General features: G+C 32.4%; 1 protein-coding gene across 3 annotated transcripts in view; it reads right to left on the reverse strand.

Annotated features, from left to right (window-relative positions):
• Positions 1–6,155: 6,155 nt before the first annotated feature.
• LOC139490549 (uncharacterized) overlaps positions 6,156–14,423 on the reverse strand; it is a 28,751-nt gene continuing 20,483 nt past the window's right edge. For 2 of the 3 annotated variants that reach the window (XM_071277370.1, XM_071277369.1), the window contains exon 3: positions 6,156–6,763. In XM_071277370.1, coding sequence (XP_071133471.1) covers positions 6,225–6,763 — 539 coding nt within the window. In that variant the 3' untranslated portion in view covers positions 6,156–6,224. Of the gene's footprint in view, positions 6,764–8,537; positions 8,714–14,423 lie in introns of those variants that run through there. The other variant, XM_071277371.1, reaches the window with a different exon arrangement.

Below are 14,423 nucleotides of genomic sequence, written 5' to 3' on the forward strand. Positions count from 1 at the left end.
TACATTAAATTATTTTGTGCTGTTTATTTTGAAGTCTAAAAATTACTATCATGACTAACCAAAACGGTGGACTTTTTTTTTAACTAATCCTGATTCGATCCATGTAATGAAATCGAGTGGACCTAGGTACATAACTAGTGTATGTACTAAAATTGCAGCACGAATATCGCATTTAACAAAGTTTTGTGACTATTTACTTTTGTTTTCGTATCAAATATATCTTTTATCATATTTAAAAAGTAAAATCACAAAAATACTGAACTTAGAGGAAGATCAATTGGGAAAGTCCATAATCACATGGCAAAATCAAATAACAAAACGCATCAAAAACGAATGGACAAGAACTGTCATATTCCTGACTTGGTACAGGCATAACGTATTTATTAGTATTACGTTAAAACGTGTTGCGTTACTTGTTTCCATATAAGAATAGATACTAACATACCAGTAAATCTATGACATAGAAATCTCTACATATTTTTTCAATTAAGTAAATGTGTAAGGATGGTGGCCATCGTAATTAGGACTGTTCTAAGATAGCTTTGTTTTACATCCTAAGACATGTCTCAGACACTTCCTAAGACAATCCTAAATTATGTCATAAGACCTATCTTCTAGGATATATTCATTGACACGGCCCCTGGCATTTTGAATTTTCCTCGGAGTTTGGTATACTTGTGATTTTACTTTTCATTATGATGCGGTTCGGGTAAATTTTTACCACATACATAATTATACCAGTGCCACTGAATGTATCAAAAAAAAGATTTTTTCGATTCAACACAATTCTGTAAAATCAACCAATACAATAGATTATCTATAGGCAGATGTTTTCATTATAAAAATGTACAGTAACATTTACAAAAAAAAACCAGACAAATAACAACACCACACGATCCGGAAATGTCAAATATATGTCCAAGACAGACAGTACACTCCTAAGATTTAATAAATATATGTCCAAGACAGACAGTACACTCCTAAGATTTAATAAAAACAGGCATATGAAAAGTTGTTCCAATAATTTAATTGTCAAAGTATTTGTAGATTCAGAATTTATTTAAATCGGGTAGAAATGTTATTCTTTTGATTAGTACATGTTTAAGGTGGTACCTTATACTACAGGGAGATAACTCTGTAAAATCAGCTAAACGTTTTAATTACGTTGTGTTGTAAAGGGAATATTAAGCTTCTCAATGAGGTGTGTGTCAAGCTGCTATATAACCAGTGTAATTTTTCTGACAAAACGGTTGGTTCAAAATTTTTGAATTTTTTATATTTTTGTTAAAGGGTTAAAGTAAATACTTTGGCAAAATTTTATGAAAATTAAACGAGCCAAATTAATTTTAGTGAAAGTGTTGGGTACCATCTTAATCAAAATTTCTAATTTAATGTTAAAGTGAGATAGCAACAAATTTGGGTGTAGATATATATATGTTACGGTGAATAATTATTGTACAATCAGGTATTTTATAAATGACAATTTTCCACATAAAGCATGAACAGTTATCTTGAAGGTAAAGCACGAAGTTGCTAGGAATACAACGCACATATTAGTTTTAATGTTCAGCAAGTTGCGGCTCAGATATATCCATTTCTGCATCATCAGTTGTACATTTGTTTTCATCTTTAGTATTTATATTTAGTTCCAATGTTTGCTCAATGGGACAAATGCTCTTCACTGCTAATTTTAGCTATAATATATTTAGTTTCTGGAAATGAGGATAATGTTAGCCCAATTTTTAGATTGCACCTATTCCAAGCATATTATGTAGCTCTGTTTTATAAAATGTCTGGATGCTGATTTCTGTTTTTCTTAAATTGCACAAATTTGACATCAACCTGTCTGTCTTTATAATGGTTATCTCAGATCCATGTGATCAATCTAATTAAAAACCGATCTCTCGTCGCTCCCGTTTTCTGATATGTCGCGTGGGCAAAAATCGGTTTTTAATAATCGGTTTTTAATTAGATTGCCATGTGATAACCATATCCTTGACATCATCATTAGCTCGCTCAACACTGCATTTACTCTGTGGATTTCGAGTTTGCGATTATAATTTTACAGTCCGGTCATAAATTTCCATGCTCACTAAGGATGTTTGAAGTGAAATTGGCATCATTATCTTTGAAAAAAATTCGGATCACCAAAACGAAGGAAGGTATCAACATATTTTTTACAACTGTGGAATCTGTTAGAAACAAGCATAAAATATTTCGGTGACGTTGTAAAATCCCTAGTGAAAATTAGTGATTTATAAAAACCCTGTTCAGTGATTATATCTGAAATTTCAGGGATTTTACAAATTCACTGTTATATATAGAGATCACTTGTTGTCTGTATGTTGTATGTAAATCTGTTCCAGGATAAACTCTTGAATACAATGCACACAAATGTTAACGCGGTTTCTTAGGAACATAACTGGTGAAGTGTGTTCCAAAAACACATTTCGTGCCATTTCCAGTCGTGTCTACTGTTCAGGAACGTTAACTCTAAGGAGCGTGAATGTTAAGGGCTATAGCTCTCTGCAAGTAAAGATAGTTTATCGATAACTACTTGTAATAAATAATTTATGTCAAAGATTTAAAAGTACAACATATGATGGTTTCCTTCCGTACTTTTGATAATATTTCCTATTAATGATTAAGAAAAGTCATTCTGATTATAATTCAGATTTATATGCATGGCTTCACTTATCCGTCCTTCGTTCAAATAAAGTAAAATGACAGATATTATTTTAATGAACTTGACCGGTACATGTATAGATGTTGATAGGAGATAGTTAGTTAATAACGTTCAATGGAAATTATTACATTCATGTTCAGGACTAGAACAAACAAGCAATGAATACAAAACTTACTAAGTATATATACATGTAGGTCCTGTAATAGATACTGTCCGGGATGAAGGTGGGGGAATGTAGACTGCCACTATAAAATAAAAATGAAGTGGTATAGGGTCATCAATTTTCCCTTGCAACATGTCACCTATAGCTACGGACGGACTCCTGAAAAAGTTGATGCAAGGGTTGGTAATGTGGTGAAAGCGTGTCACTCTCTATATATGAGTCATCGAATTTAACGTTCCTGTTCTGATCCGACGTTGCTGCGTAGTTGTACATCTCGCACAGCCAAACAGATGGCCTGCTTTGACAAAGGTTTTACCGACAACCGGAATAAGACCTGCAGTGACCATAATTCTTATTCACAATACCACTTGGGGGTATATGAATATTGAATTAAATAAATATTCAATCCATATTAGGAATATATTTACTAGTATTACGTTACAGGTAACAAACAAAATGTGTAAGAGAGGGAGATACTTTGATGTTACGATTTACGTGCGTACAAACAATAATCTTCATTAGGTAGAAGTTCATGACCAAAAGGTTGAGGCGCAAAAATACCCGAAAAAGTACAACGAATGAAACGAAGGCATTAACAAAAATCTTTATAGCCGTAAACGTCTGGGTCGACTGGTTAGGTTGTATTGCCTAAACCGTTCGGAGTGTTCTTTGCCAGAGGGATCTCCATGTGTAGTGTTAGTATCACATACACGTGTATTTATTCAGATCCGGTAGATTGACTAGGGTATTGAAATATGGTCAACTGGAATTCCTCAATCCGACAATAAAGTATTTTTAAGGATGTATAATTACGCAGTGTCTTCCTTCTGGTAGGAGCTGTTAAAATTGTTAAAGACTCCGTGCGTAATCTATTTTATTAGCTGTTACCCTCGTGAAATGATAAAAATCATGACTAAAACCTTGATGTTATAAGAGGAAACTGGAGACATGCAGTTCACTATACCAAAACAGTTCCATAGACCTACAAACAAGTAAAAGATCATGCTACAACCGAGATGTGCTTGTAATGTTTAATATTTGGTATTTAGCAATATGAAATAAAAAGGACGTTCCATTTAATGAAAGCTGTTTTCTAGAATATCTTATGGTTCTGGGTAGTATTGTAATAGTATCCGCTGGACGTAATGCAACCAACAACTTATCAAGCATTAAAAGTTCCTAAATGCTATAGAAACGATATAAAATAACACCTTTTAAGTGTCCACCTTAGCTGTTAAAATTTTACTACGATAATCAATAACCACAAAGATTGACCTTGACCAGCCGTATGAAATATTGCCATCCGAGTTTCTCCCGTGTCCGTTTAAATGTGTAGTTAGTTTTGCTGGTCTGGATGCAAAAGTACCAAATCTGGAATTAAATGTAGTACATAGAATTTGGAGAGAATCGTACGTTTTAATGATTAATAAGTTGTATTGATAATCTTTGAACTAGCTTTCAGTAACTGCGAGTACTCTTATTGCCGATACAGTGTGGCGTGTTCGTTGTTTTGCATCGGTCTGGTGAGTCAATCCTTATTCAACTATGTTTTGCTGTTTCATCGCTATCCAAGGTTGGGGAAGGGTTTAGCGATTGCAAACATGGTTTTTTTAACCTTTGCTTTCCATATGTGCCGATCCTATATCAAAAACCTGTAATTCGATGGTAATCGCTTGGTGCTGTCTCCTATTTGTTTTTGTTTATTGTGCTGTACATAAATCAAGCTGATGGTTTCATATTTTGAACTGTTTTATTTAAATTTTGTGATGTTTCGAGCACATTACAACTTGCTACTAGTATATGGTAAAAGGTTCTTATTATTGACGGTCTAGCGAAAAGTTATCTTAAGTTGCTTACACTTTACACTTTGTTTGCGGGTGCCGCATGTGGAGCAGGATCTGCTTACCCTTCCGGAGCACCTGATATCACCCCTAGTTTTTTGGTGGGGTTCGTGTTGTTTATTCTTTAGTTTTCTATGTTGTGTCGTGTGTGTTGTTGTTTGTTTGTCTTTTTCATTTTTAGCCATGGCGTTGTCAGTTTGTTTTAGATTTATGAGTTTGACTGTCCCTTTGGTATCTTTCGTCCCTCTTTGGTTTCTGGTGGATAGCTCTCGTTGGAAATCATACGACACTTTCTTGTTTTCATTTTGTATATAAAAAAGGTCACTCGTTGAGACGCTTATAATTGATCTGCACAGTAGATTTGTTTTGCCGTTATCGTTATTTTCTTTTTCAATTGCAGTTCAAATTGCCTGCCCTTCATCTGAAACTTTAGAGAAACTTTACATTTCTGCATGAACAATTTGCCACTGGGTGTAAAACACAACAATTATCAATAAAAAAAAATGTCAGGTAACGTGCATCCCGAAAAATTCTGAAAAAAATATTTTTAAATTGCTGTTGTCCTAATTTGTTTTCTTTGAATAAAATTGCAACCATTCACAAATAATGAACGCAGATTTACACACATATCAACCATCTGTGACAAAAACATCAAACGAGATTTAGGTTTTAAACAATTTACTTAAAACTGACAAAACATAAAAGTAATCTCAAAAGGTGAGATAAATACATCATATTTGATAAATAAATACTATTCTATAATAATAAACATGATAAACATGTTACATGTCAAAAAAGTCATTGACAAATACCTTCAAAATAAATAGGATTAATATCTTGTTTCATCTCATACATAACACTGTCATGGATTCTGAACACATAAGTTTACAATGCACCATATCGTTCCATTTTATTGTTTATTTGTCGACTTTAACATGTTTACAACTTTAAGACAATGATTGAAATTATTTATAACGAGTCTGTAGGTTGAAAATTCAGAAAATCAAAGGTATAAGAAAGAATAACACGATCTGTTACTAAAGAGGAGTTTGTAGGTTGAAAATTCAGAAAAATAAAAGGTTTAAGAAAGAAAAACCCAATCTGTTACTAAACGTTTCCTCAAATCACTTAACGCGGGGTTTAGTTGGGTAACCATAGAAAGCGCAGAATGGGAGAGTTGCAATTTACACATACTGCAGAGGTGGAACTGAGTGGAAAGTCCTAGACATGCTAGAAGTCGTATAGAGTAGAAACAATAACATTGCCAATATAAATACAATATCAAAACGTAACAAATAACAAATGGTCGGGATGATGGGATCATGTTGTATAGCTACTAAAAATGGTCGGGATGATGGGATCATGTATAGCTACTACAAATGGTCGGGATGATTGGATCATGTATAGCTACTACAAATGGTCGGGATGATGGGATCATGTATAGCTACTACAAATGGTGGCACTATGACTATTGGGATTGTTTATGAATTGAGACAATATTAAAAACATGATAAATATACTGTTTATGACTGTGCTACTGCTCACTAGGATAATTTTCGTCTTCTACATCCGAGAGCGATTCCCCTTCTTCTAGTAGAGACAGGATTTCCTCTGCAAGACTTGTTATTGCAGCCATGTTTACATTTTGTAAACCAGATTCATTTTGTTTTATATCATCGTCTAATTCGATGGTACTGTCAAAGTTTGTTTTTTCTATACATTCCTCAGAATCTGTAGACTGGCTGTTTAATGATACACCGGAATCGTTTATACTCTCGTTTTCGGATGAAGTTAACGCGAGATTATACTGTTCAAACATATATTGTAAACTGAGTAATCGTTGTTGTTCTCGCAAATGATCTTGAAGTCCGACAACAATAGGATCGTCTGGAGCAAAGTGTTCTTGTTCAATTAGATATCGAATAGCCTCGTCTGCACATGCATCGTAACCTGCATTTAATGAGTCCTTACAGGACGAGTTCATTCCAATCAGTGCAGGGTGAACAACTGGCTGTAATGTGGAGTATTCCATATATTCTGGTACTGGAGAAGATTGGAATTGGATCATCTCATCTGCAAAATAAAAATTAAAACATATGAATAAAAGATATAGAAAAAAACCTAGCTAGTCTGCAATCATAATAAGTACCACATTTCAAACGGGGGAGAAATACATGTACATTGTATACAGGGATTGCCAACTGCACAAACTACACGAAATTGTCCTCAGGTAGACAAATTGCAAATGCATTTCACAGTGATCATACAAAAACGCTGGTTTTCTTAAAACAATTGAAAAAAAATGACCACGACATCTACCGACAAGAATCCGAGAAAATCATCCTAAAACTCGTTTGGGAACATATAGAAAACGGATACATTTTCTACAATGATAATAACATAGCTGTATACCAGATGATATGAAAACGAATGTTTTTTTTTTATTGTAATGTATTATACATTTATATGTAGTGTTGAATAAGGATAACCGTTAATTACTAATTGGGTCAGGAACGTTTGAAAAGTTTGTGTCGATGCTTACCATGTATACCAAACACGAAAAATCGTTTCTCAAGTGCAGGTATAACCGATGTTAATGCTCTTATATTTTCATTCATAACTATTTGAAAAGTGAAATGTACATGCTGTTATTAAAGTGCATGGATACTCTTGTTACCTTTACTAAATAGGTACATTATGTAGCCAATAATATAGACAAGGTCCATGAACAATATTTGCATTACAAGTCCAGGTTTTAATTCAATTTTTTTTTTAATTTAAATTTACGTAAAACTCCACACTTTATACCATTAAATAGAAACATTTTTTTTCTACGTTATTCTAGTCTGGAATTGTAGCTTGAACTCTATTTATTGTAATTTTACAAATGTACATAAATTCACAATTTTTCGTGAGAAAATAAAAATCCGATAGCTGACGGCGGTCAAAACATCCTTTCGCACGCTCCAGTTTATAGAAATTCCTGGGAAATGTTTCCCTACCAGTCGATCGTGGACTGTTGCTTTGGTTATACAAATTGATTGAAATATTAATGGCAATATCTGTTTTCCGGCCTATATAGAATCGTTACCATTATGAAAGGAAACGCGTATCAAGGAATATTGATCTTGCATCTAATAAACAATGACTTAACGAATTGACATTAATCAAGCTGTAGGTGACAAAATGCATGAAAAAATGTAATTACTCTGTATATAAACAATAATATCAAATAAATATTGACGCTTTTTTCATTTCTCATCAAATTTTATTTTCCCTTTGTACAATGAGAACTACATATCGTCCTAAATCTGTAAAATATGGGATGCAAAAATATCAGTAATATTGTTTGCTGGACAAATGCTTTAGATGTTTTTTGTAGGTTATCGTCATTTAGTAGCAATTAAAGCACGAATTTCTTCTAGCATAAGTCAATTGTATATTCAATAAATGTAAAAATGCAACAATATATACGTCTTATTTAAAAAAAACTTGAAGATAATATGTAAATGTTTCTCTTATATTAGGATGCAGCAAGGTAAATGAAAGTCTTAATAATAATTTACAATAAAACCTAAAATCGTTTAACCCTATACAACTTTGTAAAAGAATAATATTACAGTTTTGCTGGCTTTCGCTTCCACACAAGCTTGTATCATATTAATAATCCAATAGCATGTCTCTAATTTGTCAGCGATTTTCGCATTGAATGACTTTTCACGTTCGTGGCATCTTTTAAGATTAATAATAGAGAAAATTCCTTTCAAATTGTTTATTTTTTTTTAAACTGCACTTAAACTTATTCTTTCGACAAACGCAGTTAACTATTACAATTTACAAAACCTACCTCTTTTAACTTTAAGCATATTTAGTCCAAAAATAAAATGCACTTTTTGTGTATGTCTTAAGTCGTTGATAGTTTCCTTTGTGAGTAGTTGAAATATTCACCAGCTGTCAGTATTGCCTGCTGCTGTCTGGTTATCGAATTTCAATGGTAATGTAGTGTGAATATAACACATGTGTATAGGAATGTTGGGCGAGTCCAAGTTTTTATCGGGGATTTCAAGTTACATTGTCAACACAATAATTGATAAAATCAACACTATTATTTAAAATCTGAACGTTTTATGGAAAAAAATAAAATATTATAAAGATAATATGTTATCATAATGCAGAAGCTTAACTGTTCTGTTCGTTTTAAAATTTGTGGTTTTTAAATTTTTACCTGTAATTTTTTTGCAAGATACCTCTTTTTAAATAGTAAACATCGATAGCAAAAATTCGGTTTTTATAAATAAAAGGGATTTAAATGACTGTGTGTCTAATCTAATTGGCTATTAAAATCCGAAATCTCGAATCAACACAGTAAGAAAAGAGTTAATTAAATTGTTTATGGCAATATGTATAAAGAACATCAAAGAACGCCGTATGATGTTTGTTACAGAACGGTCGGTCCTATAATCACTATTTTACTATGTATGTAGGAGGAAAATTATATACTTTTCACAGTTGTACGAGAATCTAATTTATATATATGACTAACAAATATACGAAAATGTGTCAAATTGTCGTATGACCAAGTTCGGACGTATTTACCTTTTGTACTTATAGAATACTTGGTGCGAACAATTTGGAAAGGCAAAAATAATAGATTCGATAGCCCACATCAAAAGCAAGAACCTTCACTGTATCCCTTTTACAAGAAACACATATGATGGATGGATGAGAGTTGTCTCATTGGCACGCATATCACATCTTCTTATTTCTGTGGTTCGATTGCCTATGAGACAACTATCCTTAAAAAAAGATGACTAAGACTAGAATAGGTCTTTGGCTTAGCAATGATTATATATCAATCTTTTTTGGTAAATTCTTTTTTCCAGGAAAAAATAAATATATACCAGATAACGTGTCAATGTTTCAACCTCGTGCTTTAAATCTACAAATCCTTAATGGGTTGTCTGAAGGCTCAGTATGCCATAATGGTAAGCCGGTCACAAAGTACAGGAATTTATACTCAAATCTCCAAATTCTTCATGTTGTATACGTAATGATAAAAATGAATTCATCTTGAAAATTGATGTATAGATGTAGCCACTGGGTTTGATCAGGGATAATAATTTAATAAGTGAGGCCCGTCCGCTAGCATTAATATGAAAGAAATCAAAATCAAAACACAATTCATGTGATTTTGAATTTCTAGTTTCAATTTAAAATGAAAGAAATACATTTTACGCGATATGATTTTTCAACATTGATATAAAGTCGGATCAAAAACCGTGAAACAATATTTGAAAATTGATAATTTTAGAGGCAAGTCTATCGGATTAAGTGATGTCGCCAGGTACATTCTAAACTTGAAATGAAGCGACTATATTGACGTCTATATCTTTATCAATTCAATAGAGATCGAAATTTGCATACTTTGTGTTTGATAATGTTAATTGTCAATAAAAATATTATTTTATAATTGTAATTTGAACTCTGAATGTACATTTTAGAGAAATATGTCTTTTATATTGGCAAGCGACTGATTTACACTAATAAATTCCATGATTTGAAAATTAATGATGCAACAAAAAAAAGTTTGATAATATCTTTTTCTAATTTTTTTTTTTTTTAGTTAACTGTGACTTATATGCTCTTCAACTTTGTACTTGTTTGGCTCTATAAATATTTTGATATGAGCGTTACTGATGAGTCGTATGTAGACGAAACGCGCGTCTGGCGTACTAAATTATAATCCTGGTAAACTATCTTTGATAACTATTTTAACTTAGTAAACGTTTAAATAGATAGACTGCTATACTTGTAAACAAAATGACACACAAATCCAGACGAACTCTTGACTTGGTGTCATAATAGGATTAATAGGGAAAAGACCGTTGACCTCGATCATTTCTGTGCTACAGTAAAAAAAACTTTTTGAGATGCATACATAACCTGTGGTTTTTTTAAGAAAATACCTGTGGTTTCGGAACAAAAGGTTATACAAACAAATGTAAAGCATGATCATTTATTATTGAAATAAATTCTTGTCGTGTCAACCTTCATAATCGTGATATCATAGAAAGGAAGGAAGAAAGTTATTTAAAAAAGAAAATATGTAAATATTGCAGAAGGGATAACATATGCACCAAATACCATGGGGTAAACAATTGTCCAAATATCGTGTCATCACTACAAATGGTCAACAAGGAAATAAAATTGTATAATTTAACACCTGGGACATAATATATTGTTTGTTTACTATTCCCAGATAACACTCATAAATTTGAATATGATGATAAAAAAATATCATAGTAACGCTTGAATATTCTTTCGATGCTTTTGCAGGTAAGTATAGAGCTAGGAAAACTAGTGGTATGTACATACACAAGTAGGATTTTCATTATTTTTCAATTTAATATGCAGTAGAAGAAAAACACTTTACAACGCAAAAGTCCTGAGTATTATATATATATCCCCTTTTTGTGTACCCACTTGGGTTTATTATGCAATTGTGACCCTACCATAAATCTTTGAATAATATACAATGTATAAACAATATATTAGTGTTAGTATACTATCCCCAGAAATAACCAAACATGAATGATATTTTAACGATGAATCCAGACTTTATCCAGTTAAAATTCCCATGCTGTCACGGCTATTTCTAGTATTATAATGTAATTAATTCGTCATAATTTTCTATACATTGCATAAACTCTTGAATTACTGCCATCACTTATGATCTTTTAATAGAAATTTACGGTGAAAGGTTAATGAAAATCTAAATAGAGATAGGGATGTGATAAGGATATGTCCATTGTCCGGAGGTGTTGACACCTTCAATTATTGTCCTACGATTATTTTTCACATTCTTGTACAATGAGATGACATGTCTATAGGAATGTTTGTACAAAATCTTAAGATCAACACCTTCTTTTAGCTAACTGCAATTTGGGTAACACTCGTTGTGCGAATTAACGATAATGTTTTTATTGATGCCCTCACTACAATTTTCTTAAATGTCCACATAGTGTCATCAACGATTAAACGTCAAGTTTTATAACTACTCGTAAAGCAGTTTGCCTAGTAAGTGTCAGTGCAATACAATTCAGTGGCATGCCGTAAGGTGATAAAAAATATCATTAAACAATTTTCTTATGATAAAATCAATTAATCTATTAACACAGTGTGTCAGTGAATTTAAAACAGCTGTCAAAAGAATTAGTATGTTTGTATTTCTTTTAAAAATTAAGATTAAAAATGTTAGTACATTATTTCACAAATTATCTTACAAAAAAATCAATAAAAAAAAACCTTAAATATTTCTAAACAATTTTGTTGACAATTAAATACATGATAAGAAAGTTATTTATTTAAAAGTTTCATACTGTATTTTTTGTAATCGTATGATTAAAACCAATTGGCTAGCCTGTGATAGCATATTGTTCTAAAGGTGGCGTTGAACTTCTTTAAAATGATTTATGACATAATGTTTTTTTTTTTTTATTTTTGTAAATGGTGAGTTGGAGAATATTTTAAAAGATTCCTCTTCTTTCACAAAATCATATTAGCGGCATCGAATTTTTTAAACAAATCACCATCTAGAAGAAAGTAAATGTATTGTACGTGCGAATGAATGCATTTGTATAGTCACCGTCATTTGCCATAAGATTCCAAAAGTTTTCTCGTTTTTTGTTTGGTAAGAAAGTTTGACCTAACCATTATTATCATGTTAGTTTATTTCTTTATTATAAGTAATGGTAGCATTTTGTACAGATTACCACACTTTTGAGAATAATCACCGAATGCAGTTTTTCCAAGAATGTTTGCTCCATATTTGCAACCGAACAGGTATCAATAGGACAGAAACTGTTTACAATGTTCTATTCCAAGTATTTTCAACATATTTGGTTTTTAAAGTGGTTCATGTTGCTTAATATTAAAATAAGTTGTCTTTATATTTCTTAGTGAACTACTGTTTGTCTTTTGTACTTTTTGCATCAAATGATGAATGGAAATGGGAGAATATTTTAAAGAGACAACATTCCGTTCAAAGAGCAGATAACAGCCTAAGGCCACCAACGTATTGCCGTGAAGTTGACTTTTGAATTTTGATTGCCCCACGACTGTATTTTATAGTTTTCAATAATTCATGTCGTCTTAAAAAAAAAGCACACAAAAAAAGAACTTTTATATAAAAGACGAAAGGTACCAAAGGGACGGGACAGTCAAACTCATAAATCGAAATAAACGGACAACGCCGTGGTCAAAGAAGACATAGACAAACAGACAAATAACAGCACAACCAAAGACTAAGCAACACGAACCCCATCAAAAACTTAGAGATGATCTCAGGTGCTCCGGAAGGGTGGGAAGATCCTGTTTCACATGTGATACCCGTCGTGTTGCTCAAGTTGATTATTACAAATCCGGTAAATAGTCTTATTTGATAGGTCACATTGGTGAAAAGGGAAGGGGGTTGTAGTTACGACATAAGGAATATATCCGATATCATCTGTGAAACGGTTATTCCATAACGGCAAAACAACTCGTGATGGCGTCCGTAAAATGTACGAAGGGATGAATTTAACTTCACCATTTGGAGCTCTTGGTTTAAGAGCTTCCTTGTGAGCAGCAAACCGTTTTCAAGCAAATGATGACAGGAAGTACAAGCCAGGAAATATCGTATCAATTGGGAGATATATACTCCGTATGCAGGCGCTGCTGGAAAGTTGCTACATAGAAATGGAACGTTAAAAATTGGCAAGCTGAAATCATCTCTATTGTAGTAAAGTTCTGTTTTCAACCGACCCTCATTGTTAATTTTTAGACATTAGTCAAGATATGAGGCAGATTTAACTATAGCTGTTGTATCCTCTATCTCTAGTTCGATGGAATAGATTCGTTCAACAAATTTTGAATTATTTAGTGAGAGAACATCATCTATATAGCGGAACGTAAAGTTAAAGGATATTGCTAAATTCTTATCCATCTTACTAATAAGTTTTTGTATGAAGTCAGCCTTATAATAATAAAGAAATAAGTCGGCAAGAAGAGGGGCACAATTGGTTCCCATTGGAATGCCGACCGTCTGTTGAAAAACACGTCCTCCAAACGTAACAAATATGTTGTCAATCAGGAAATCAAAGATGTTCGCTGGTCTGGTTATGTTTTTAAAACTATTGCAAGATCTTTGGAATATAAAATTCATAGTATTTGAAAGAAGTTAGTGCCAATGTTAAATATAAGAAAAGTCTAGAGAGAATTATGTCCCGCCAAATTTTCAATGACTTGTATCTCAGGGTACGGAACATTAATTCTTTCTGCTTTTATAGTTCATATATTTATATGCTATCGATTTATAACAGTCTTTTAAAAAGCTTGCTAATATGAAAAAGAGTAGCAAGCTTCCTTCACATTATATTTTTAAAAGAACAGTAATCTGTTGCCACGCTTTAATATGAAAAAGTAGATATAAATCAGAAAATACTAGATTTGATGTAATAAGCAATTATTTTATAAATCGGTATACAGAATTACATTATAGTATAATTTTGAAGACTATTAAAAGTAAACAGCCAATGTGTAGATAATTTTTCTCACGAAAAAGTCATCGGATTTGTGGTAGCTAGCTGTTACATTGTATAGATGTTCGCAGCCGCTAGTATTGAATATTGGAGATGAAAGTCGTCTAAAGGCCATGTGCTGTCCAATGGAACAATGGTGTACCGTTATAGACTAA

Source organism: Mytilus edulis, chromosome 10, assembly GCF_963676685.1.
Source record: "Mytilus edulis chromosome 10, xbMytEdul2.2, whole genome shotgun sequence".
NCBI lineage: Eukaryota > Metazoa > Mollusca > Bivalvia > Mytilida > Mytilidae > Mytilus > Mytilus edulis.